This window comes from Vigna radiata, chromosome 11, assembly GCF_000741045.1.
Source record: "Vigna radiata var. radiata cultivar VC1973A chromosome 11, Vradiata_ver6, whole genome shotgun sequence".
NCBI classification, from domain to species: Eukaryota; Viridiplantae; Streptophyta; class Magnoliopsida; order Fabales; family Fabaceae; genus Vigna; species Vigna radiata.
In genome coordinates this window covers 6,156,871-6,184,124 of record NC_028361.1, presented here as the reverse complement: position 1 = coordinate 6,184,124, position 27,254 = coordinate 6,156,871, and the positions used below count along the sequence as shown (strand labels likewise).

The 27,254-nt window shown below is 32.8% G+C and overlaps 2 protein-coding genes across 3 annotated transcripts; both read right to left on the bottom strand.

Moving 5' to 3' along the window:
• Window positions 1-2,585: 2,585 nt before the first annotated feature.
• LOC106777921 (probable LRR receptor-like serine/threonine-protein kinase At4g36180) lies at window positions 2,586-7,536 on the bottom strand. Its single transcript, XM_014665741.2, has 2 exons — window positions 3,288-7,536; window positions 2,586-3,178 (listed from the first exon to the last, which is right to left on the bottom strand). Exon 1 carries the CDS (start codon window positions 7,027-7,029, stop codon window positions 3,637-3,639), a length of 3,393 nt encoding a protein of 1,130 aa, XP_014521227.1. The 5' UTR covers window positions 7,030-7,536; the 3' UTR covers window positions 2,586-3,178; window positions 3,288-3,636.
• A 2,745-nt stretch (window positions 7,537-10,281) lies between these two features.
• On the bottom strand, window positions 10,282-16,960 carry LOC106777731 (kinesin-like protein KIN-7E). Of its 2 annotated transcripts, XM_014665457.2 has the most exons (15): window positions 16,626-16,960; window positions 16,416-16,519; window positions 15,363-15,787; window positions 15,039-15,128; window positions 14,825-14,925; window positions 14,632-14,745; window positions 14,483-14,564; window positions 14,268-14,335; window positions 14,100-14,165; window positions 13,864-13,988; window positions 13,352-13,688; window positions 12,303-12,416; window positions 11,261-12,214; window positions 10,757-11,079; window positions 10,282-10,655 (listed from the first exon to the last, which is right to left on the bottom strand). In XM_014665457.2, the coding sequence occupies exons 3-15, from the start codon at window positions 15,571-15,573 to the stop codon at window positions 10,334-10,336; spliced, it is 2,907 nt and encodes a 968-aa protein (XP_014520943.1). In that variant the 5' UTR covers window positions 15,574-15,787; window positions 16,416-16,519; window positions 16,626-16,960; the 3' UTR covers window positions 10,282-10,333. The 2 variants fall into 2 exon arrangements, with proteins under 2 accessions (XP_014520943.1, XP_022643288.1); XM_022787567.1 differs by having other exon boundaries at window positions 15,363-15,800; window positions 16,416-16,960.
• Window positions 16,961-27,254: the final 10,294 nt, after the last annotated feature.

Below are 27,254 nucleotides of genomic sequence, written 5' to 3'. Positions count from 1 at the left end.
AATTTGTTTAATTTGTTTTTATGGGAGGCCAACTTTATCTTTCATGATCCTAGACAAAACTATTGCATATAAAATTTAAACAAGTCAGCAAACATCAAAAGCAAAAAAATAAGTCCATGTACTTTACTAACATGACCTTCCCATAATGCAAATGCAACGTGATCAATATAGTTTATGAGCAAAGAATTATCGTCTAGATTTTTAGGAAAGCAACACTTAATGTTCTTATTGAACAACATTCTCGGGTTGCTCAACAACATCATCTTCCAAAACATCCTCATGTTGGCTATCAACATCAAGGCTTGCTAGCGGTGCATTTGTCCAACTTCACCAAGCAACCTATTCTACGAGTAGATGATGTGAGTCTCCTTTGAGCTTCACCTCTGCAGAGCTTTTAGTATGGTATGTAAAGGAAGTGCATATTCTTCTCATTTTTGTAACAAACAAACATTAAAAACAACATACCAAATAACTAAACTTAAAAAGAAAACAAAAATAACTAAACCATAACACACCAAATATCTAAACTTAAAAAAAAAAATAACATAAGAACACATCAAATTATAAAAAAATTGAGAGATAACTTAACCAGATTTTGAAATTCAATATACACCTAAACCGAATTTCGAAATTTGACAGACTTTCGAAATTTGACAGACACCTAAACCAAATTTCGAAATTAGATAGACACTTAAATTGGATTTCGAAATATGAAAAAATCTTTAATCAGATTTCAAAATTCAATGCACTCATAAACTGATTATGAAATTCGAATTTTGAAATCCGGTACATGTCTAGATGGGATTTCAAAATCTAGTTGGGATTTCAAAATCTAGTGCACTCCTAAGTCGAAATTTGAAATTTGATACCTTCTTAAATTGGATTTTGATTTTAAACTATTTTTGAAATTTGTATCTTTATTTGCCTAAACCAATTTTTGAAATTCGATATTTAGCCTTAATATCTGGATCATCAAATTTCAAATTTCATTCAACCCCAAACTATTCCTAAATTAAAAAGCAATACAAAGGTAAAAAAAAAAAAAAAAAAAAAAAATTAAGTTGGAAAGTGTTGCTCGAAGAAGAGGATGCGTGAAGGAGATGGAGGAAGGAAGACTTTTGCTTATGGAGGTTGTGGAGTGGGGAGAAAGTATGAAGGGTGAGTGTTAGAATAAATGTAAGGGGTGAAGGATGCTGAAGAAATAAATAAGGAGAGATAAAAGATAATTACGTTTTTACCTAATCAAAGTCAAAGAAGATCATGAAGAAAGCATTGAGGAAACAACATTTGTTTTCAGCTAAACAGTTTTTTCTTTTTCTGTCCACACACTGAATCCTGCTCCCAAATCAAATATTGACTTATTATAAAATTTAAGGGTTCATGTATCATTCCTTAGGCCCATATTCCTCGTGGGCCTTCTTGTTGAGCTCACGAGTACATGTGTTTACACAAAAATAGTGTGTGTAAAATCACACTGTATATTGTCATTGTTATTTTTACTTTTTTCACCCTTCTTCTACTCATCCAATGGCTTTCTCTTTTCTTTGTCAGTGAAACTTAACATATGACAGTCATACGCAAAATTTACAAATACCAAATAAATGTATTCTACCTTCCTAAGTGCCACACTCACATGGCATATGTTGTATAATTTGAAAATGCACAACACTAGTACATGATAAGAGGGAGGAAAACTATGCTTATCTCTTCAACTTTTCTTTTCACAAATAGATATTTTAGATTTTATTTTGGTTCTAATTAATCTATAAAATTTACTCTCTTTTTACACATAAACACCTTATTTTCAATATCATTTCAATTAATCGTTAAAATTTACCAATCCGGCAAGTACTTTCCTATTTGAATTAGGGTTACATTATTTCATCCATTTATTTATTTTACATTTCAGTTTTTTCTATATTTTTAAAAAAAAATTAAAACATAATAAAGTTTTGAATGAATAAAGCAAATAAAGACTTTTTATTGTTCTTAATTTTTTCTAAGTTTACATTGTTATTACATTTTAATATCAATGAAAGAATAATTTATAAAAGGTATAAGTTTGAAGGATTGACTAGGAGTAGGATATCTATAAAAATAATCAACAATTTATGCAGTTAATTAAATTGTTCCACGTGGCATATGTTACTCTAAAAGACAAATAATACAAGATAAAAGGAAGGCGTGTTGAAAAACTTGTTGAGATCTATGGATACATGCACTACATGTAATCTCCATTTAACTTAAAGTGGTGCCGATTTGATTTTTTTTAATATAAAAAGGATAACAACCGTATGAGCAGTTTACAAAAATAGTCAAGTAAGTTAAGACAAAATTGAAATTTATATACAGCTAAAAACATTTTTCTAGTTTTTGGTCTAACGAATCATTCAAAATTTGGAAGGACCCTTAACGGTCAGTGGACAGTATTAGGAGTTGTGCTGTCTGTGTTCCCTTACTCTCTCTTCACTGCCAGTCAAGTTGTGAGTATTTAGCATTATTGATTATTGCACTACCTTATATTATATAAAAATGTTGTACTACGATTCCTTTATGATTTTTTTTATGACAGTACCACCTGTGGAGAATCTTGGAGTCTTGAGCCACTACCATATACTGCTAAATAGGTATCACAGATGAAGAAAAAAAAAATAAAGAAGATTTAGAAGCAAGTTGGACTCACATAGTTACTCCCCACATAACCAGATCCAATCACAAAGAGGAAGGTTCTTGAATCTCCCAAATAGATGGCAAGTGCTCCCTGAAAAGTCCCTAAAGCAAAAAAATGGTAACCAGGCAGAATCCAATTCAAAGAAAAAGTGGCGGATATGATATGATGATGACCCACAAAGAAAGGTTCAAGAGTTGTTGAGCCGTGGGCCAAATGGCCAATCATAATGTATTCGTCCCTCGTGACTTTTCTCTATTCCCTTCTTTCCGCTAAACAAAAAATAAATAAACAAATCCCAAAATGAAGACAAATAATAAACTAGAATTAATTAGGGCACCAAAAAAATACACGTGGCGCACCAATGGGAATACTGAATTCTACATGTCTTTCAAGCTGCATGACCAGATGGGTTACACCAAAAAACAATGCACTACTACTCTTGGGAACAACGTGTACCTCGGACCCCACAATCTTAACGGCTACATCATTCAGCTCCGTTGCCGGAACCTGCGCCAAGACCACATGACGATGTCAGAAAAACCAGGTCCGTTTCGTGGACGGGAACAATACCAATTATGTGCCGTTAATTTGGCGGGAAACGCCGCGCGGGACCCACCTCCTTGTCCTCACTCGTTCCTCGGTATCGCAAACCACTCTGTATGTCATAGACGTTGACTAACTTAGAACTCGAGAAAGTGAGAGAGAGATAACACGCCTCATCATGGGGTTCCCACCTCTCCATCTACGAGTCCGGCATCACTTTGAAACAAACCGTGAAAATAGCCACCAAAAATGGAAAAAGTGGCGACAATGTTACCTTTTCCCGTTTTTTTCTTCTTCAAGGGGAAAGAATTCGGCAGAAAGAAAACAAGTTAATAACGAAGAACAGGGGAGAAAGATAAGGGTTTTTTAATAATCAAAACAACTAAATGTTAAAGTTGATCATGAAAATTTGCGGATTTGAGTTAGGCCGGAGAAGGTTGGGAGGTGGGATCCGCGGAGGATGGGATATCAGGACCGACTCGACAGCCTTCAAGCATGAAAACAATGTCAGACATGGTTGGTCGATCAAGAGGGTCAGGTGCTGTGCAAAGTAACCCAACTTTTACACCCAGTAAAAATTCTTCCCACTCTGATGATTCTGGATCCAACTCAAGCAAACCCGGTTCTAATAGCTCTGTTATTTGACCCCTTTGTAATTGTTTTTTTACCCACTTCACTATGTCTTCGTCCTGGGTGAACATGACGGGTCGTTTTCCAGTCAGCAGTTCCAACAACACAATGCCAAAGCTGTAAACATCACTCTCCTTCGTGGCTTCCCCGGTTAAGACTGCTTCTGGAGAAACGTAACCCAACGTGCCAACTGATGCTGAAGTTGAGGCTTCACCTGGGGTGGTGGCTACTGTTAACTTTTCTAACCCAAAATCTGATAAATGGGCTTCGAAATCTGCATCGAATAGGACATTTTGCGGTTTCACGTTGCCGTGGACCATCGAGGATTGGTGTAGGAAGCCTAGACCACGGGCAATGCCCAGTGCAATGAGGTGTCGCATTGGCCAATTTAGAACGTGACCATCTTGGTGAGAAGCTTCTTGGAGCAGGGTTGCGAGGTTTCCATTGGGCATGTAATCGTAGACTAGGAGTCTCATGTCAGGTGGCCCAGCATAATAACCTCTGAGAACTGTTAAATTTCGGTGCTTCACTTTGCCTAGTGATTCGGCTTCTTTTCTAAACATGTTCTCATCCAATGATCCATCTTGGAGCCTGCGAATGGAGAGGACCATTCCATCGTTGTAACAGGCTTTGAACACTAATCCGTACCTTGTTCTGCTCAGCACGTTCTCTTCGTCGAATTGTCTTGTTGCTTCAATGGTCTCAGCAAGTGTAACTTTAGTGTTAAACATCACTAGTTTTGGTCCCCCACTCTCAGTGCTGCTACGACCTCCACTTGTTCCAGAACTGGCTCTAGCGGGACTCTTCTTCTTTTCACCCGATACACCCCGTTTCAGTCTTTTACGCCATCTCAATAGACTGAACACGTAGAAGCAGCAAAACAAAACCAGTACAAAAGCTCCACAAGCAACGACAACCACAAGCACAATCATCTTCTTTCTGTCCTTACCATTATTTATATCTTCGCATTTCGTATCCAATGGCTTCCCACATAAACCTGGATTATCTGTGAATACATCGGGGTTACTGAACCGAGATCCCAATGTTGGTGGTATCTCACCGTCCAAGTTATTTCCCGAGACATTTAAGAACACTAAACCTGGAATCATAGAAAGATTGCTCGGAATTTTCCCACTCAAGTTGTTGGCAGAGAGATCTAGCATTGTCAGGTTTGCTAGATTCCACAAGGACCCCGGTATATCCCCGGAAAGATGGTTGTGATCCACCAGCAAAGTGGTTAGCCCCGAGCATTTGGAGATTTCCTCAGGCAAATCCCCAGTTAAATTGTTTCCACTCAAATCAAGCACTCTCAAAAAGGTGAGACGAGAGAGATCAGCAGGAATGCGACCTACCAGAGAGTTTGATCCAAGCTCAAGAATTTCAATACCAGAGCAATTTCCAATTTCCGAAGGGATTGCTCCTGTAATGTCATTACCAGACAACGAAAGAACAAGCAATGAACGAAGAAAGCCATAATTTTCAGGAATAGACCCGGAAAAGGCATTAGAACTGAGATTAACATACTGCAAACTCGTCAAACTACTAAACCCTTCAGGCACATCACCAGATAACTTGTTTTCCTGCAGTGCAACAACTTGCAAACTGGGCAATCCCGAGAGCTCAAGTGGTAATTCACCAGAAAGATTCTGTTTGCTCAAGTCAAGCGTAGTTAGCTTGAAAAGATTCCCCAAACTGGAAGGAATTTTTCCAGAGAAGCCATTGCCACTGAGATTGAGAACCGTCAACTTATTCAAATTCCCAATACTCGCATAAACTTGACCCGTAAATTTGTTTCCACTAAGGTCTAGTATCGTCAAATTGTTCAAACTCATTATCATCTCAGGCATACTTCCAGTCAACCTGTTACCCCACAAACTCAACATTTCAAGATATGAAAGGTTTCCAAAACTCACCGGAATCGAACCAGAGAAGTGGTTCCCACCGAGAGAGAGCACCTTCAGCCCCGTCACATCACCCAAAAACGAAGGAACTTCCCCGCCAAACTCGTTGCCTTCAAAATCAACGACGCTTAGGAACCCACATTTCTTCAGTTCCACCGGAATGGTACCGGTGAAGGAATTATTAGCCATCTTCAACACCTCCAACTTAAAAAGATTTCCTATTTGGGGCGGAACTTCCCCAAAAAGTGCATTATTGGACACATCAAGCACGGTCAACGTGGTCACGTTGGTCAACCACAACGGAAACGTGCCTCGTATCCGATTGTGCTGAATATCCAAAACCTGAAGAACACTTATACACGTGCTCGTCTCAGGCCCCACGAAATCCACGAAACCGTTGAAACTAAGGTGAACAATCCGCAACGACGGCGCGTGGACAGAACCGTTGCAGAAAACGGAAGCTGGAATGGAGCCGGTGAAGTTGTTCTGAGACAGTGACATCACCTGAAGTCTCGGAAGCGCCGAAATCGCCGACGGAACCACGCCGGTAAGCGCGTTTCCGTCCACGCTCAGATGCAGAAGCGCGGAGCAATTTGCGAGCGCAGAAGGAAGCGTTCCTCCGAGGAGATTGTGGTCCAGCCAGAGGTACTGCAGCTGCTGAAGCTCCCCGAGGCTCGCCGGAATCTCGCCGGACAACTGGTTATACGACAGGTTTATCAACTGAAGATGATAGAGGTTGGCCAAGGAGCTTGGAATCTCGCCAGAGAAGGCGTTCGACGAGAGGTCGAGAGCTTTGAGGCCGAGAGGGAGAAGGCCGGGGATACTGCCGGAGAGGCGGTTCAGCGCGACGTTGAGAATCTGAAGACCAGTGAGGTTGGCGATCTCCGTCGGAAGGTTGCCGGTAAACGAATTCTCCTGCAGGAACAATGACCGTAAGAGCGTGCATTTGGAGAGCGACGAAGGAACGGTTCCGTTTAAGTTGTTTGAGCGAAGGCTTATCTTGCGTAGCATGCGCAACTCGGAGAGACGGTCACTGAGTCTGCCACCGAGTTGAAGGCGAGGCAGACGCAACTCGGTGACTCGGCCGTTCATGCATGCGACTCCGCGCCAGTCACACGGTGCCGCCGGAGACGTCGGATCCCAAGCGTCGAGAGCTCCGACGGGGTCGTGGAGGTTGAGCTTGAAGGACGTCAAGGCTTGGATCTCCACAACAGTAACGGCGCTGCGGTCGGCGCACGTTAAGAGCGGTGCGCAGAACACCAGGAGTAGAAGAAGAACAGGCATGAGAATGCGAAAGGATGGTTGTTGGTATGTGGTTAATGGTAGTAACCGTTGCAGAAGCAACGAGTGAAGAAGCTTTGAAAATAATAATAGAGATCAGCAGTTGGAGCAGCAGGGTATTATTATTATTATTGGCTGTGCTGTTGTTGCGTACATTAGCAATCGAAGAAGAGCGAGTATTTTCCAGATTCCGCAAAAACAACTCTCCCTTCCTATTTCCTATTTCTCTGTCTCATACAGTTTTCATTGCATAACGCCATAACAGCTCCCCCTTCTGTCTTTTTTTTGTTTCTGTTTCTTCTTATTTAATATTTTATTTATTTATTTTATTTATTTATTTATTTATGTCTCCCTCTCTCTCCTCCCTAACAACTATAACCATTTGAACCCACCCTTTTTTGAAAACACCACTGTGTGTGCTGGTCTGAGTTCTGCTCTGTCCCTACATACCTTTTTAAACTCATGTGATGTGATATGGCTTGAATCATTCACCTTTCTTTTTCCTTTTTAAATTATTAATCAATATTCCTATTAAATACAGTTAATAGGGATTATAGTAATAAAAACAGTTACAGCGTTTTAAATTTTTTAAAGACAAAAAACTTATTATTGGATATTTTATTCCTTGTTAGTTTGATATTGTCTGTTTTCTCTCGGGGCATTCAGATGATTGGGAGGGCTTGGACATATTTTTGTGTTGTTCATGTTTCGCAGTTTATAGTAGGTGATTTCTTTAAAAAGTTTAAAAAGCTGTGCATGGTCAAGTTTTGCACTGTTACTTATAGGCTTTTGAATCTACTTAGACATAAAAGTTATGGCGAGAAAGTACAAGAAAGGCTAATCCGAGGCAGTAAATTGAATTAAGGTGAATCAATAATTGGGTGGACCACAAAAATCCCATAGTCTCCAGTTCAAAACATTGACAATGTAAAGACAAGCCGTGGCAATAATTTAAAATAAATGCAGTGTCTTTAGACATTGGATTACAACTATTTTAGTAATTAAGAGATAAAGAAAAAAGAGTGCTATTGAATGCTCCATTGAGCTACAGCAGGCCTTATGCCAACCAAAAAAAAAGTTTCACTTTAACAACATGATCCTCCATTTATAATTATGTAGTAATTGTACAGTGGTCCACCCTCAAATAACTGCAAGAAATTTCCCATAGGGTAAAATGGGTGAGAATTAGAATTTGGGGAAGCCTGAAATGGAACTTTGCCTTGTTCTGCCATTTCCCTGCAGTGCCTAATGGTAGAGAGCAGGCACAATCTTTGCAACCATCAAGCCCATTCAATTTTCACTATGTTTGTGACTCAATTCAATCCAAATGGGTAACGTTTCTTCTGCATTTCATTCAAATCTTTGCCACTGCTAACTTCTCAACATTAAATTACACTGGACCAATTTGCTTATGTGTTTCTTCATACTCCAAGAGTAGATACAGGAACCTCACACCAATCAATTCTCAAAGAATCTCATCTTTTTCCCCACTTTCTCATCATTTAACCACACCCAGTGCCGTGTATAGTAAAAGTAATTTTTTTCACAAACATGTAGAGAGACAATAAAAAAGACGTTTTAATCATAAATGAAATTTAATTTAATTATAATACACTTACCATGTAAATATTTTTGCAGTATTTTATAATTATAAATGATATTTATGATAAGTTTTTAAAATATTTTACCTCTTTAAAAGTTAAGGATTTGCAAATACTTTTTGTACTTGTCAAAAAGATATATAGAGTTTAAAATAAAAGTATTCAATCTACATATAATGTATAATGATAATGCAGATGTTGTGAAAAATAATGAAACAAAATTAAGATTTCTTATTTTAAATGGACCTAAAAGTCTGTTGCAGAAACTCAAACAATTTCAATATCTTACTACTTCTAAGATCAAAACTCACTATTTCGGATATATCAATTTTAATACCAAAAACTCTTTACAGTGACAATATATGTTAGAAAAATAATCATTTAAAAAATAAGAAAAAAAATCTCTACATATCAATGAATAAGTTATCTACTAAATTTATTTTAATTTTTTAAAAAATTAATTTTATGTTTATGAAATATTCGTTGTCCAAATACATGTCCCGAACTGCCATCGCCATATCTTCTTTTATTTATTTGTCTATATTGTTCCTTTTGACACTTTGACACCCTTAAAAAACCAGGGTATAAATGGACTTGGGCCCATTAGACGTATAACCCAAACAAAATCATGGATTACGGAGAGTAACACGATAAGATTAAGACTTTTGCTTTCTGAACCTCAATCATTACTACGTGTATACCATATTCATAGACAAATTCCTCATGCATTACGTTATGCGGTTGTCGTTGCACCATCATCACTGCATCGAGAAAAGAAGAGGAAAAAGTTATAGGGGAAGAAAACGAGAGAGAAACATAGCTAAAAAAATAGTTCCGAAAATCTCATTTTTAAAAACTCGTTCTGAAAAATATCATATATATTTTAGAAATCCTATTCCAAAAACTTTATCCCAGTTTCATCTGTTCCAGAAATCCCCGTTCCTAAAAGTCATGTTTCATAAATTTTATATTTAAAAGGAAAAATTGGAACAAATAATATAAAAGTCACTTTTACGAATGATAAAATACTATTTTGAAAATTACGGGTGTGCCAAGAAATTACAAGGGTACAGGAAGAACAAGACTAATTTTAATCATCTTCTAGTTTGGATTTTGTTTGAAGGATAACTTTTACTTTACAGAGTAGAGCATTGAACTTCGGTCTGAAGCAAACTGCAGAGTCAAAAACAAATTTCTGCTTAAGCAAAATCTCATTTTGTTAAAGCAATTGTTAAGAAAATTATAGGTTTTATGATTCCTGATTTTAACTAAAGAACGGACTGCTACAATACGTCACACATGGAAAACAACATCACATAGCATTTCTTAGAAAATCCAGGTAACAATTAGTATTGAACAATTCCTGATGTTCCAACTGGATTCAAGGTAAATACAGATGAACAAATCTACCACCTTAGAATTGCACATCCTTTACAAACCACTTTACAATCAATAGCAACGAGAGTTAGAAACATACAACAGAAATCAATTTGTTTCTAAGATAAGAGAAGAAAAAAATTAGCTACGTTATGCATATATATATATATATATATATATATATATATATATATATATATATATATATATAGAGAGAGAGAGAGAGAGAGAGAGAGAGAGAAAGAGAGAGAGAGAGAGAGAGAGAGAAAGAGAGAGAGAGGGGAAATTTTGACATGGCCATACCAAACTACCTAAAAAGTAATCCAAGCTCACAAAATATGCCTCACACTGGCTGTCCAGCTAAAAGATTTCCTACTGGTGGGTTGTGGGGTAAAGTTAAGTCCAAACATCTCCTTAAAAGCTTGCTCTGGCTCCACTAATCCAACCAACTTTGCAACTATTGATGCACTGTCTCTAATGTGGTCCATGTCTTTTGTGTCAGTCCACAATCTATGGGCCAACTGCAAACTCCTATTCTTTGAACTCAAACGAAGCCCCCATTTCAAGTACAGGTTCTGTCTGTCATCTTTAGACAGTCGCTTATGCATTTGCTTGCTCAACATTTGCCTCTCTTTTCTAAGATATCTCATGCTGTTTCAAAGTGAAAGCCATGGTAAGTTTTATTATAATAAAAAAGTGTAATTTTTCAATTTAAGGACATAAATAAAATCTTAGTAGTTTAATTGTGTTACCTTGACTCAGGTTTGAGGATTCTTCCATCTTCCACTGTCTGATTGCCTTTGGAAAAAGCTTGCTTAAGGTATGATAGTCTTCTCAGCTCCACCTCCATGTAAAAAGAATCTGTTTGGTCCCCTTTGAATAGAAGGAAAAAGTATGTCCTGTGAACCAATGAAACATTACAAGCACCCCAGAATTCAATGATCTCTCTTTGGAGCCTCTTGAATTTTGAAGGCCAATCTGAATGAATTTCTCTATCATCAGCTTCCATTGGGTCCAAGCCAACATCTTTGACATCCTGTGCAGATATGATGGGATCCAATCCTGTCTCCGGAGCCTGTCATGCAAAGCAATCACTGATTGGTTGAATTCTCAATATAACAACGCTTCTATACTATGAATGGGATAAGAAGAGTAATAAAGAGAATCAACAGAGAAATGATCCAAATAATTATCAATTGGACCTATTAAAAGATATTTGGCCATCAAGAAACATAAAATGTATTATAGAATCTTACCTCACGGTCAGCTAGTAAATTCAACCTCTTTAGATTTTCTGATTCCTTTCCTTTTGGAGGCAAGGGAGCATCACACTTGCTTTCCTTGTTTGTGGACGATTTCACATTCTGAACTATATCAGCTGCAGAATTTTGCACAAAATTCCCATGGCCATTACATGAAAGCCCCCGTTGTCTGGCATTATAATTTAATGCATAAATGTTCTTCGGGAAGCCGTTGGGTCTTCCAGGGAAGTGTTTTTCATTCCCTATTGGTGGTGTGTTCTGAACATCGTCTTCATCTTCAAACCAATCTGATGAAAAATTCCTCATGAGACTTGCTTTACAACTTTTACTTCGGCTCAGCCTCACGGCTCTAGAAGTACCACTTCTACTGTTTCCTGTCATGCAGACAGAAATTTCTTTTGGAGAGGGAAGAACAAAATCTTGAGGCAAATGGTTCACTCTCTTGTCTTCCTTTGACCTAGATGAACTCAAAGCTACTTTTTCCTTGTCTCTATTATCAGCCACAATCAATCCTGAGATTGTTTTGCTTGCTCTAGGAGTCGATGCATTGGAATTAGTGTATGTATTTGATCTTGAATCTTCAGGGTTTGATTGCTTATGAGTGTTTGTACTAAGATCTTCTAACTCAATGCACCTAACTTCCTTACAATTGTCCTCTTCATGCTGATCTCGAACGTTATTCTTATCCAAATCATTGGTTACAGAATCGTTCCTTTTGACAGGAGGACCTGGGGAAGAACTTCTCACCAGAAGATTCTTTTCAAGGTCAGGCAGCTGGAATAAGTTGTCATCAGAACTAAAACTATGTCCATCTGAATATTGAGATGCATCAAAAGACCTGACACTCTCTTCGCCGTCAAGACTTAGTACATTTGGCTCCTCTCTTTGATTTTCTATGTTCCATGAATTTCTCACATGTAAATTTGGGTATTGAGCATCCAAACTTTCCTGAAGATTTGACAGGAAAATTTGCTAGATTTAGAAAAGGCATATGAGTCGCTACTTATACTGCTTCAGGGAGGGCATGAATACTCACCACTTGGAGCATATCTATTGATGACACATCATCTCCATGCACTCTTATCATCTCATTAATTCGAGATTGTGCAAGGTCCCGTTGCAGGGTCAGCTCTTTAACCTCTTTCTTTAACTGCATGGACAGTAACAACATTCATATTAACACTGTTCTATTACAAATTACAACAAGAGAAACATGCTCAGTGGTAGGAACTTCCAACAACCTTATTCCTTAGGGTTATATATAAAAAGCACACATATTTCCTGAAGTTTTCACCATAATGTGAGATTAAATAAGAAAAGAACAAAACTTGGATGGAAAGTAGGCGTTTCATGGAAGGGTATTGAGATGCTTTTTCATGTTTTATTTCTATAAAGCATCAAATGGTTTATCATTTGCCACTGGAAAGAGGTAACAATAGTATAGGTTTTAATCTTGCAAAGTTTCAGCATAAGAAAAAACATTCAAGGTGGAAAGCCTCGTAATAGAAAAGGACAGTATTGGAGTATATAACCAAGGAGAAGCAACAATACAAAAGGTCATTATTAGATGTGGACAGAGTAACATTGCAGAATCAGTAAAGAGAACAATTGAATCAACAATCAAGTGACGACGACCTCCAAAAAAAAAATAACAATCAAGTGACAATATATATTATCCTACAAATAATACATGTCAGAAACCAATCCCTAAATTTAAGGAGAATGAATCATGGCACCTAATGAGAGGATTAAAGTAAACTGTTCCAATTTTATTTCATTCCTGTGGTTTTTCGGATTTCTAGTTAATTCTGAGAATGTCCTATTTAATAATACCTTTGTTCCTTCTTTCTGTATTATCTATTCTTTCTCATATGAAATAATACTCGGGTAAAATCATCTCTCCATACTCTGCTCGTAATACAGGGATATTATATGTAACTTCATAGCTGATATATTTTATTATTTTATATGTCTGGAATTTTAGCATTTTTTTCTCAGATCTGTAGTTCGATACATACTACAAACAATCCTATGTTAACCATAAAAGATAATGAATTTTAATTAGCACAAAATCTTTATTATTACCATCTCAATTTGACGGTCTTTTTCTCTCAACATTGCAGAAGCATCAGATGTAACGTGGGGTGGCCCTGAGTTTCTCAATTCGTCTTCCAGCCTAGCCAACTCTTTCTGTAATTGCTTGACTAGTGCTTTATCAGACATCACTACGTTGACTTGTGCATTAGTTGTCACTTCTTTTGCACAGCTTGCAAATAATAGGGTGTTTCTGGTTTGTTCAACATAGCTGCGTGCAGGGCTCATGGTGCAGATGATAGCAGTTCTGGCGTTGCCTCCTAACGAGGACTGCAATATGCGGGTTAGCTTTGAATCTCTGAAAGGAAAATGTCCATTTCTTCCCTTGCTGCAACCAATTTTTTTTTTTTAGATTAAAAAAAAGAAATATTCAACCTCCCCTTCCCCAAACAAAACTATATAAACTATTCCCAATATGGAAAATATTGATTATTATTAAGTTATGGAGCAAGTTTCTAAAAAAGAAAACACTGGCCATAAAAGCACCATCTTCATAAGCTAACCTGAGTTTGCGGATAACAGTTCCTAGAGTTAATAAGCTACGATTTATGTGGCAACCCTCTTTCAATCTCGTACCAGCTGAATTGGTTTGGGATGCTCTCTCACTTCCAGCTAGATCAACAAAATTCTGCACCCAGAAAAAGAAAAGAGAAATTATTTGAATTCCTATAGATGTTCTTCAAGGCAATAAGCTTATTCTTGAAAATATTTTCCGACAAACTGAGGGAATCAATCATACCACTGAAGCGGAAAGAGAGCTAGACTTGTCATTTCCAAGGAACTCGCATGAAGAACTTTCAATTGTCTGAGGTGAGGAAGCACATTGTATAAGAAATGTGAGAGAAGAAATATCATAAAAGTTTCACAAATCTAGTACCCCTTTAACAAAATTAATATAATAAAATACCAGTCTAAGAATTTGATGAGATCTGGAGCTGGCTTCATTCAGTGCTGTCTCCCCTATCTGTCTTTGAGCTGCAAAAATGCAATCAATTGAAGGATGAGTGAGCACTCAACTCTGTCTGGACAAAATTCTTAGAGAGTGAAAATGAAACAAAACAAATTATATTCATTCAGTCTAGGTTACTCTGTTGAAGCAAGAATCATTCAAACCCTCCTTACCTTCACTGAAAGAAATAAGTTCTGTAAAGTGTTCCCAATCTCTTATAGTTTCCTCTGTCAGTTTCTCAACAACTGTCCCTCTCTGTTAAATTGAAAAACTGTAAGCAACACGCACAAATTCTAGTTCTGTAGGAAATGGAGATGTTTACCTCTGGATCATCAAGAAGTCTGAGAGGAGTACAGTCTGGACTAAGGAGGTCCCTGACAGATTCATTATAAATCTCAATTGCCGAAAACTTCAAAACGAATTCTCTTTCTGTGTGCTATGAAAAGGTAAAACCAAATCAGAAAATTGTTCTTTAGAAAAGCAAGGTAATGTTGGCATGTTCATATTTGACCTACCATCTCTATGTACTTAAAAATATCTGCTACTGTGTATTCAGTTATGCCACTCATGGTGTATGTCTTCCCGCTGCTTGTTTGTCCATATGCAAAAATGCTTGCTGATCAATTAGACACCACGGAGAGAGATCAAAAGAAGATGTTAACACGGAAATTCCGTGGATTCTGGTGATGCTGGTGAAGGAGGAAAAGCAGACAAAGGGAAGAAACTCACAGTTGATGCCACCGACAACTGAAAGAGCAACTTCCTTAGCTGCTTTTTCGTACACCTGCCTTGTGGAACAATCCGACCGAAACACATTGTCTATAGCCAAAAGGAAAGAATGGAAGATCAGAAGAGGAAAGCAATTAAAGCCAGTTATGATCTTGGAGTAACAATAAGTTCATTAACCAAACCAATTGACTAACTTCATATGTAGATATGACTAGATGTGTGGCATACAACAGAGAGAATGGCCGCAAAATACATACACAATCCGGGGCTGCATTATGGAAAGTATATTAAACCAAAGCAAATATGATGAAAGTAAGTTCTTACCAAAGGAATACGCTGTTGGGTAGAGTGACCTGTCAGAAGCCGAAAGGTTGCTCCTGTATATGATGGTAGTATCATTGATACATTCCCAGTCTGAAAGATCATTTCTTGCAAGCTCCTTTTCATTGAGGGGACGAAGACGAACAGAAACAAGAATCCTCTCATCATGGCCAGTAGGCTGGTGGATGGCCTCTTCCCCTCCAACCGAACCCATTTCTCTCACTCACTCACTCACCCTCTCTGCAAAACTAGCCTAAACTCCAATTCCAAGGTTGAGAAGGATACCACATGTCATTGAATTCTGAGCATTCCAAAGACCCATTTGGTGTTCAGTTAATTATCACTGCCTGTGTTGCATTGTTGAGTTGAGATAGCATGGAACACAAAGGACCACTCAAGGTTTCAGCCTCCGTTCCTCCAATCATTGCCTGCCGCAGGAAACTAATCACAGATTACGGAGCCATTCAACGGAACAAAAAAGATAAATATTGTTTACAATTTTTATATTATAGTCAGAGATGGAAGTGGGAGGAAATAAATATTAAATAGTAATTGACTAATATCATATGGTCCTATTATTACGAGAACAAATTATACGGTGGTTTCTGTATTCTTGTGGAAAGCTTGGAGTTTTGTGAAATGGTCCCCATCCCAAGAAACAGACTGTCAAATTCTTCGTCACATGGAACATAGGAAAAAGTCTAGAAGTAAGAACTTTGCAAAAGGAAATTTAACCAAAGGTGATAATGACATGCGTAGTCGATTTCTCAAGGAAAATTCTTCATCCAACTTTTTGCGCAGTGAATTCAGAGAGAGATGGTTTGAAAATGGAAGGAAAAATGAAAGGATGTAAGTGTCTCACAAAAATCCTCTCTGTTTTTCTTTTTTGGCTGTTTTACCTTTCTTCTAAATTTAGTCTATGCATAATCCAAACAAAACCCAAAAGAAAAATTTATAAATAGGATATGAATAAAAAAAGCAAGAATCTGCAAAATATCATCTTGAAACCAACAAATTTTAATGTCACCGAGCATATCAACTGCGAGAGAGTCTCACATTTTCAGGTCAGCCGACACTTGGGAGCTGATTATAGTCTTCACCATCACAAACACCGCCTTAGAAGGAATAATTCAATGAATTCTGGTCCTCCATTCAGGGCACTGGTGTGGAGAACACAATGTTGAAGTTCAATCTTCAAAGTCAACCAAAAAGAAAAAGAAATGAAGAAAAGAAGATGACTCAAAAAGAAGGTGAATATGCCTTCACCTCATGCAAATGTGTTCTGAAGCAGAAGGTGCAAATGCAGGGAACAAAAAATGAGAGCTTAAAAGTTAAAAGTAAAGAGAGAAAGAAGAAACAGCATTTTCTGTCTCTTTTCCTTTCTCTATCCAAAGGGAGTGTGCATCTGTGGATATTTCAGTGGTGCTGTGACTAAGCTTCTGAATTCGGGAGCAGAGGTTATGGTGTCTCCCTCAGAATTTATGTGATGAATTGCATTATATAACACATCAGCTCCACATACAACAGTACGTTGAAATTAGACTAGGATAATCATTAAACCAGAAATTACCAATCTACCCACAACCCTGCAACTAGTTCTTACTCAGCATAGCATAGCCCATGATAAATTGGGTAAAGCACGTGGTGGCTTCTCCCCACTTTTCCACATCTTGCAAGTGTTATATAATTACTTTCAAGTTTCAAGTTTCAAAGGGCACTATGTTCACCGGAAGCATAATGTTTTTTAAGATTATTGCAGCTAACAAGCAGATTAATTATGATGACAGGAGAATTTATGTTTTATTTTAAATTTACTGAAGCAAATTGTTACAGAAGTATGTTTGAGCATTAGATTGTGAGAATTATTGGGCAATGGAAAAGGCATAGGGTAGGTTTTGACCAAAAGAAGAGAGAGAAGTTGAACAGGCCATGTGCAGGTTTGGAAGTGGAGAGAGAAATTTGATTGAGTGTTACATAATGAAGTAGAATGTACAATACAAAACTACTCATTTATTCATTTGGACTTTTGTGTTCTCACACAATAGGTCTACACGTGCATGTTTCTTCTTTAAGTTACTCCTTTTCTTTCTCCTGTTCGATTCATTAGTAGCCGACACATAATTTTAAACATACTAAAACACTTTTTTTAACCAACTAACACATGCCTCGCATCAATACGGAAATTTTATTATATGCATTTAAACACTAACGTGCTTTCAGTTATTCATAAACAAATGTCTCTGCAATTTATTTCTTAGACATTCCTTTTGGAAATTCAATTTCTCTAACTATTAACAATTCAAACTACATCAAAATATTTTTTTTATCTCAAATTTATATATATCTCAGATCTTCAAATGTTGACTTGTTATTCCTTTTACATTCTTTATTTTTATATTATAATTGTAAAATATTATAATTAAATTATTAAAATAAAAGCACCTTAGTAATTTGTGTTGTCTGAAGGACGTAATTATAATTTAAATAGTTACTCTGCAGGACTATAATTATAGAATTTTAAGAAAGTATTGTGTGAGGCCTTTTACTTCTCAATAAATTATTTAATCAATGTATTAGTTTATTTTGTTAAAAAAGTAAGGGTTAAATATGTTTTTGACGTCTTTAACTTTCCGTAAAAATTAGAATTAGTCAATCTTCAAAACTTTAGTCTAATTTAGTCTCTAACTTTAGAAATATATGAATTCAGTCCTTTTAACTAAATTTTGTTAGGTTTATTTGATGTTTCAAGCACGTTTCATTATAGTATTTTGGTTCTTTACACTGTTTGACACATTTTTTTCAGAGAAACACATTTGAAACATCAGATAATGTTAACAAAATTTGATTAAAAGAACAGAATTCATACATTTCTAAACTTGGAGGACTAAATTAGGCCAGAGTTTTGAAGAGGGACTGATTCCAATTTTCATTCAAAATTAAGGAACCAAAAACATATTTAATCCAAAAAATAATGCCATTTTACCTTATATTATCGGTTTAATCACTATTTTAACGTTGAAATTTGTAATTTATTATTCTTTTATTCTTGATAACTTTTACTTTCTCTTTATAATATTTTTTAAATTTTCTTAGATTATATCAATATTTTTCTGTTTATTTTGTTTTAGTAAAAGTAATAGAATTTAAAATAAATTAAAAATATATAACCATGATTCCCTAAAGAATAAATTAACCAATGCTCCAAGATGTTACATGTCTCGCACTAGCTAGTTAGCAGAAGTGTTTTTTTTTACCAGTGATTAGTGGAAGTTTGGTTATATAAATAAAAGTCCCATCGAAAGTACGAACACTTATAACGGTAATGTTTACAGTTTTACACACAATCACCTAATCATAAATTATTGATTATATAATTATAAAATAATTATTGTAAAAGTAAATAAATCTAACTTGTATAATAAATTATAATAGGGTAATAATATAAAATAATTTATGAAAATTACTCAAATAATAAATATGTATTTATTAATGTAAAATGAGCTTATAACTTTTCTATTCAACATCAATTAAAAAAACAACTTAAAAATATGGATGGTCTTTTTGTAAGTAAAATGAATAGCTTAATATCGGACTTAAAGGAGACCGACACCATATCATATTTAGACATATATTTAGAGAGAAAAATATCATATGATTTTTAAACATTTAAAATAGTAAATTGAAAGATAATGTTCTCGATGACATTGAAATCCAAGAGAGTTGACGTCATACCACATTTAGACGTCTGTTTGGAGGAAACCAACATCATATATAATTTTTAAAAATTTTAAAAAATCAACTAGAAAGCAATGTTCTCGAAGAGTTTGATGTCGGAATATAAGAGGGATGACATCATAATACCTTTAGAAATTTGTTTAAACGTGACGGACATCATATGGATTTTAAACATTTAGAAAAGTTAGCTAGAAGACAATGTTTTCAAAGAGTTTGATGTTAGAATCCAAATGAATCTACGTCGTAATAGTTTTTAAAAGTTTGAAAAAGCTAGTTGGAAAGGACCTTTCATGTATCCTTTAAATGTCAAATTTTATGGGAGACCAATGTTTAAAACATTAAAAAATCTACCACAAAACTATTTTTCTTTACCCGTTAAACATCAATCCCCCATAGAATTTGACTTCATATGTTGTTTAAAAAGTTAAAAAAAGACAGTGTTACTCTCTCTTCTCAAACCTCCCAACAATTGTAACAACTTGTTAGACCATCACTAAGGGTAAATTTTGTTTCATTTAACACAAAATACATGTTGCTTGGTTGTCTTACGTATATTTCTTTTTCGTTTCCACCAATTACTTTTATGTGGGAACTGTGTTATAAACACCTTCAAATAACGATGTGAATTCTCCTTTCTTCCTCACTAGGAACGACTTTTCCATCATCCTCCAACTTTGTTCAAGGTTTGTTATGTATAATAAATATTAAATAAATATTTTGTATACGTGTTGGGAAATTTGGATATGGCTTAATTTTCATGTAATTTTTGTCGTTATGTTTCTCATTATTTTATTTACTTAGGCTAAATTTTTGTAGGGATTTGAGGAACTTTGTTTGGAGAAGCTTTTTTCACTACTTTTTTTTCTTAGTTTTGTTAACATGTTTGTTTCATTTAAATTTGTAGAATATTTTTACTATCAAATTTAGTTCTATTAATAATATTTGATTAATTATTAAATAATTAATTAAATTATATTTTTAGTTTATATTAGTAAGTTGATTAATTTTTCATTTATTAGATGTTCTATGTTTAAATAATTTTAGTTTTTTTAAAATTTATTATGATTTTAGTTTAACAATGAACTAACGTTGGTTCTTGTTTGACATTTATTACAAATAACCTAATTTTTTGTACTAAATATTGAATTATTCAATTGAACAGTTAGAAAAATTATTTTTCATAATTCGTTATAACGTCTACATTGAAAATTATACATAAATTTGATAAAATTTTGATTGAGACCATTTTTTGTTGTTCTCTAAATGCATACTTGATGATGGTCATAAGTAATTATTTTCATTTCGTATACTTTGGAAACCAATTTAAAATAATGTCAAAATTTTGTCAAATTTATGATGTTGGACTTCTTTATATACGTGTTATTAAATTATGAAAAATATATATATTTTTAATTGGTAGGGTCTCATCTTATGAGAGTTAAAAAAACTAAGATTAATGAAGTTTTTTACATATTATAGATCAAGGTTATATGAATGACTGTGCCATCAATGAAAAATATTAAATGGAGATTTTTGAGTTCTTACAATATGCTCAAAAATATGCAATCTCTATGAATATAGCATATTTTTGTCCTTGTTCATCATCTTAGTAATGCACTAAAAGGTAATTGGAAAAGACAAAATATTGAATATTTCAACCATACAATTATGGTGTATGTAAAAATATAAGACAACAGAGTTAGAACCTATAATAACAATTGTATTTTGCTAGAAAACTATCTAGGACAAGTTTTTTAATTATGAAAGTTTTAGTTTTGTGTTAATAGCTTTTATTTTTGATAGTTAGTAGTTACATTTTATTTTTTTAATAGTGTTAGTTTTAAAATATAATTTGAACTACTCTAGAACATTTTATATTTTTCAGATTTGGATAAATTATAGATATAAAAAAAAAAAAGATAACAGTTGAGTGTGTTAATGTTTTAGTTAGAAATGACATCAATTGAATATGAGTATATTATGATAGACGTCGTTAAGAGACATTATAGACTCTTACATGATCAACATTCTTGGAAGTCTATTTTCAACATCGACATTGATTTAATGCTCTGACTAGAATGCATAACGGTTGTTAAAAATAACAAACGTCAAAAGTCATTTTTGTGATGATAATATCAGTAAAAAAATAAAAAAATGTGGAAAGATAACTAATGTTAGTTTTTTTCTTTCTTTCTTGAAATATATTTTAAGGTTTGAAACAAGTTTGGAAATATTGAATAGTTATCACAAAAATTAAGAAAAAACTTGGAAAAAGGTAATTTAAATAAATTATTTTATTTGAATTATTATATCATTCGAAGTTATTAAACTTTATAATAATTACTTTACATGACAGAGTTTACGAGCAACAAGTTAATAAGAAAAAAAAGAGCTTGGATCACGTATCTTCCTTACTAAAAGGAAATGAAAGGAAGAGAATCTCAAGGTTAATGGAACATTATAATCATCCCTCCAAATTTGGATAAAAAGGAGGAGAAAACTTCCTTAATGTCACGATAACAATACTAATATTTATTTGATGGAATAGTTAACAATATTTTTGCTTATACTATATATCAAAATTAAACTATTATTAGACTTGTCTTTCAAATATGGATTAACCAATATAGAAAGAAATACACCTAACATCATAATTTGCAGAAAATTTGAGTTTCCAAAGCCACAAAACAATTACATTATTCTGTATTTTATATATATATATATATATATATATATGATAGATAGATAGATAGATGGTCCACAAATTGAAATCTAACTATAGATTGTATGAAATTTTGAATGGTGGCCTTACCTATCTATATTTAAAAATTTTAAAATAATATAAATTTTGAAAGGTGTATATGATCTCTTACAGGCCACATGTCCGAGGAAGGAAAGGGGCAAATTAATTGTTGAAACAATTGGATACTACCAAACATCATATAATGTTATGAAAATGAAACCGGGAAGCTAACATTCCACATATTACTCATTCTCAAGCTCAAACATCATATTTTATTTTAATTTTTTTAAGGTTTAAACTATTTAGTTGTCCTTATTTTTGGGAGGTTTTCCCATTTTGATCCTCTTGTTAGAATCCACAATTGACTCCCTATAAGTACTAATTTCAATCAATTAAGCTCCTGTTGTTAAATTTAGTTAACGGGGTTAACTTTTTTGTACAACTGGAAGGATAACCTGTTAATTTCTGTAAACTTGGCGTATTTAGAGTTGAAATGTGGCATGAATTAGAGTTGAAATTGATTGAAATTAACATTTATGAGACTCAATTCATGTCACGTTTCAACTCTAAATAGGCCACGTTTATAGAAATTAACAGGTCATCCTCCAGGTGTGCAAAAAAGTTAATCTTGTTGGCAAGGGCTTAATTGATTGAAATTAACACTTATAGGGACTCAATTGGGGATTCGAATAAGACGGGAATCAAAATGGGAAAACTTCTCAAAAATAGAGACAATTAAATGGTTTAAACCTTTTTTTAATCAATAAAAGCACATATACTTTTTTTTAATAAACTATCTTAATCATTCAAAAAAATATTTAAAAAAAAAACATACAATATTAAACATTCTTACAATGTTAAATATTCGTATAATATGATGGGTGGATTAGGTGAATGGTGTTTGAATTAAACCTGTTGAACCGACAAATAAATCCAAAAGGCTTACGTGATTTAATGGGCTATTAATAGTGATTAATAGCTTAATAGCATTTATTTTGTGGATTAGGTGTTGCCAACCTCAAATCACGATCGCATGCATGCAATGCAATGCGACATTTGGATTTTACTTAATTCGCCAGCTGGTACTTCTTCTTACCGCTAAATTATCAAATTAGGAACGTTTAATTAAAACACATATACATACAAATATAGAGTAGTAGTTTTCCTTTCTTTTGTGTTTCTCTGCAAATGAAAGAAGTTTGCACATCGTGTCATAGTCATCAATCACTTTACAAACTGAAAGTGATTTAATATTCAGACCTTTGTATATTTTATTTGATGTTTAAAAAATACAGGCTATTAAAAGTAATTTTACTTTAAATGTAGGTAATATATTTATGTTTAATTTTATCCTATATTAGACCAAACAAATACTTGGTATATAAATTTAATATGGAATTGGCTCAGGTTAGGAGAATTTGTTTATCTCTAAGAAGAGATAAGAAGTACTAAAATAACCAATTCCGTCCTTTATTATATAAATATTATTTTAAGAAATTTAAATTGTTTGTATAAGGTAGGAATTAACGGTTGAAAAGCTGAAATAAAGTGCTGACACGCTTGCCCCAATGAGTTGACAAACATCATCGAAGGAATTGGAAAAAATCAGCAAAACATATTATTAATTAATCTTTGAAAATAAATAAATATGATGTTGAAAATAGGCCGTGATTAGACGTGGGAACGGGCACACACGTAGTTCTATTATTTTTAAAAAATTATAATATTATGATAATATTTTTTTATAATATTTTAATATCATTTATTTATCATGTCTAAAATTATTTTATAATTTATAATAGGCTTAAATCCTTAATTGGTCTCCATGTTAAGAGAGAATTTTCAGTTTAGTACCCGTTTTTAAAAGTGTATACATTAGGTCCCCATGTTTTGCAATTTGTGTCAATTTAGTGAATTAATGACACTTCAAACAAGTTTGTAACAGCAATTGGAAGGTGTTAATGACATTTCAAACAAGTTTGTAACAGCAATTGAAAGGTGTCCAAACGTTCAAACAGTTAATAAACATGCTGCAACTCAAAATGACTTATCCACTTGCAATTTTCAAGCCAAATTGATAGTTCAAAGGGACTAAATTGACACAAATTACAAAACATGAGACTCAATGTATACACTTTTAAAAGCGTGTATTAAACTAAAAATTCCCTCTGGGAACCAATTAAAGATTTAAACCTTTATAATAATAATGATAAATATTAACATAAAATAATTACATAATAACACATAAATTATATTAAAATATGATGAAAATATGTTATCTGTTTAAAAGATTTTTATAAAAGAAAAAGTTTATAGAAGAAGAGAGTTTGATTGCAGTGGAAGATATGATGTGCCAGAGGTTGAGTGGACACGGATATCATCCCGTCAATCAAGAGTCCAACCTGGCCTCTACACCATTTAATGGCCATCCATTCACTCTAATATTAATAACTTCACACCATACACTACTAATTAACTTAATTAAGTTAACAATCATATTCTCAAGCCAAATTCAACCAAATTATTATATCTTAGTAATGATAAAATAAATTTAATATTGTTAGAAATTTAATCGAGTTTAAATATCAAATTAAGTATAAACATGAAAGTTAGCATCATATAAAAATAATGGATTAAATATCTCTATACTGGAATATAAAATTAAAATTTATCTATATTCAAAATTTTGACATAAGTTTCTAAACTTTAAAAATTAATCAATTACTTTTATATATTAAATTCATATTTAAACTTTATGTATTAAATTAATATTTAAATTATAATATATCAAATACTATAAATAATTCATACGTTAATCTAAAATATAATTTAACATGTAAAAAATGTAATGCATTTGAATTTGAAGAATCTATAACTATTTATTTTTAAAATTTGATAATCAAAATATACAAAAACTTAATAGAACACTAATAAATTTCAATTTGATGTGAAAGTTTATGAATTAAAATTATATTTAACCTAAAAATATTTTTATATAAATTTAACTCGTGTCTTTTTAGTTGTTTTTATTTGCCAAATTTCCTTTGACAATGTAGGTATATAATTTTAACATATAAAAAAATTCACATCACCTTGAAAAAAAATTAAAATGATCTTTTTTCAGTTATATACAATTTGAAATTTTCAAATCAAAAATATTATTCATTATAATGAGGTTTATTTTCCTAAAACTGAATTAGAAAAACTCTTATATTAGAATCATACTATATTCATATTCATATGAACTAATAAAAAAAAATCATTGATCAATAAATAAAACTTAAATCAAATCATATAACTATTAAAATTATATCCATCTCATCACTCTTATAAAGTAATGAAGACTTGTCTTATTTGAATATAATTTCTTATGTTACGTCAATTTTAAATAACTAGTATTAAAGTTTTATAGTATGCAAAATTGATTTAAAAATGTATTTAGTACATGTTTATTTTATATATTGTAATCAGAATTAATTATTATGTTATATAATATAAAAATAATTATAAAAAATAGATAAAATAAAATAATAACAACATGTAAGAATATTTAAAGATTCTTTTATTTATTATATATATTTCATATTCTTATTTATGATGTTTTAAAATTGAAAGATAAAAATAGTAAAAATATTTATCTAAATATTAAAAGTGATTCTACATACATATTTTATCCCACAAGGCATTCTATATTCAACTCACATCACATGCTCATATTCGTATAACCATTATTAGTTTTATTTTTTTAATAAATACTAGTGAAAATATATACATGTGTTCTTTTTTTATGATAATAAAAAAATATTATCATGGTTATAAATTAAATATAAATAATTTTTATAATTTGATTGCAAATAGTTTTTATTTATTTATACGTAGTATTATAATTAAAAACTGTTAACTTAAAAAAACAATTAAATTGAAAAAAAATCGTTAAATTTAGAAAATAAAACGGTAAAATTAATAAAATGCTTATTTCAATTTAAAAAAAATCAAAAATATAAACTTAATTATTTTAATTTTAAAAAATTCATTTAAAAAAATAGACGTGAACATCAAGAGGAGGAATCCCCTTTATAGGTATAGATATAGCACCAAGTATATTCTTCCCACAAGTATTAATATTAATTATTTAAATAGATTCAAACTAATATTTAATTAAATTCATCTGTAAAAGTAAAATTTTATTTATTTATAAATATGTTATTTATAATTTCTTGAATATATTACGTCGATCAAATCATCCATAAGTAAATTGTTAGATTTCAATATTATAAATTAAAAGAGTACGAGAGGATTATTTCACGGAAAATTATCAACCAAATATAACTAAAATTGGGCATGAGTATACTGGATACTTTATACTAATAACATGGTAAAAAAACTTCAGTATAAAATTAAATGTGGCATATTACATATATTAATAAAATAAGATAACTAACTTTTTTATAAATCAAAATTAATTTATGTATTAGCTCTTTTTTTTCAAAAAATGAAGAAGAAGAAGATAAACCTAGATATACTAATTTATAAAAACTGCTTGGCGTTAGTGTTTTTGGAGAAAAAGGTCACGCACGAATGACTATAAATTTAATAAAATAGAACAAGTTTAACATTTTTCTGTTAATATGATGTACAGTTAGTAATGATGGAGATGCAAGGAGCAAAAGCCCACAAGAGATTGAATAAAGCGCTGAAAGTATATGTATTTGGGCCACAAAAAAGGAAGCCTTATTGAAAGTGGGTTTTCTGAGCATGCTCACAAGGAAAGAGGGTCCGAACAAAAAACCAAAAAGAAAAGAGGAGCGGAGGAAATATAAAGATAGAGAACATACAATATAATAAGAACATATAATCTCAAACTATTTGTATATAAAAATAACCTTTGTATATTTAAATTCCTACGTTATTTTAATATTTTACTATTTTATTTAAAAAAAATTAAAAGATGAACGCCTTGTGTTGAATTAGGATTTTTTTTTTATATACATTGGAAGAAACCTTGAGTTCGTTTAATTTCGGAATAAGTAGTTCGAAACTTATACATGAATAAAAAAAATTAATTGTAAAAGTATCTGATAAAATCAGTTCTAAATTTATAATTGATTCTAATTTTAAAGATAAATATACATAACTTTTTCCTTATACTAATGGTGTAAAAATATAAGTTTCATAATATTTTAAAATCAATTTCATTCGACATCAATTATAGTAACGGTCATTGAAATTTATATAAATAGTACACATGAAAATGAAAACTTAAAAAATCTTGAAATTTCTGCGTGAAGCATCGTAGAAATTTCTCAATATTTCTTTGTTCTATAGGGTGACTACACTATACCATACGATCACTATTGTCGTTAACTTTTCTTCCAATTTCAAGGGTAACTTGAAAAGCTAATTCTAAACAACAGAAA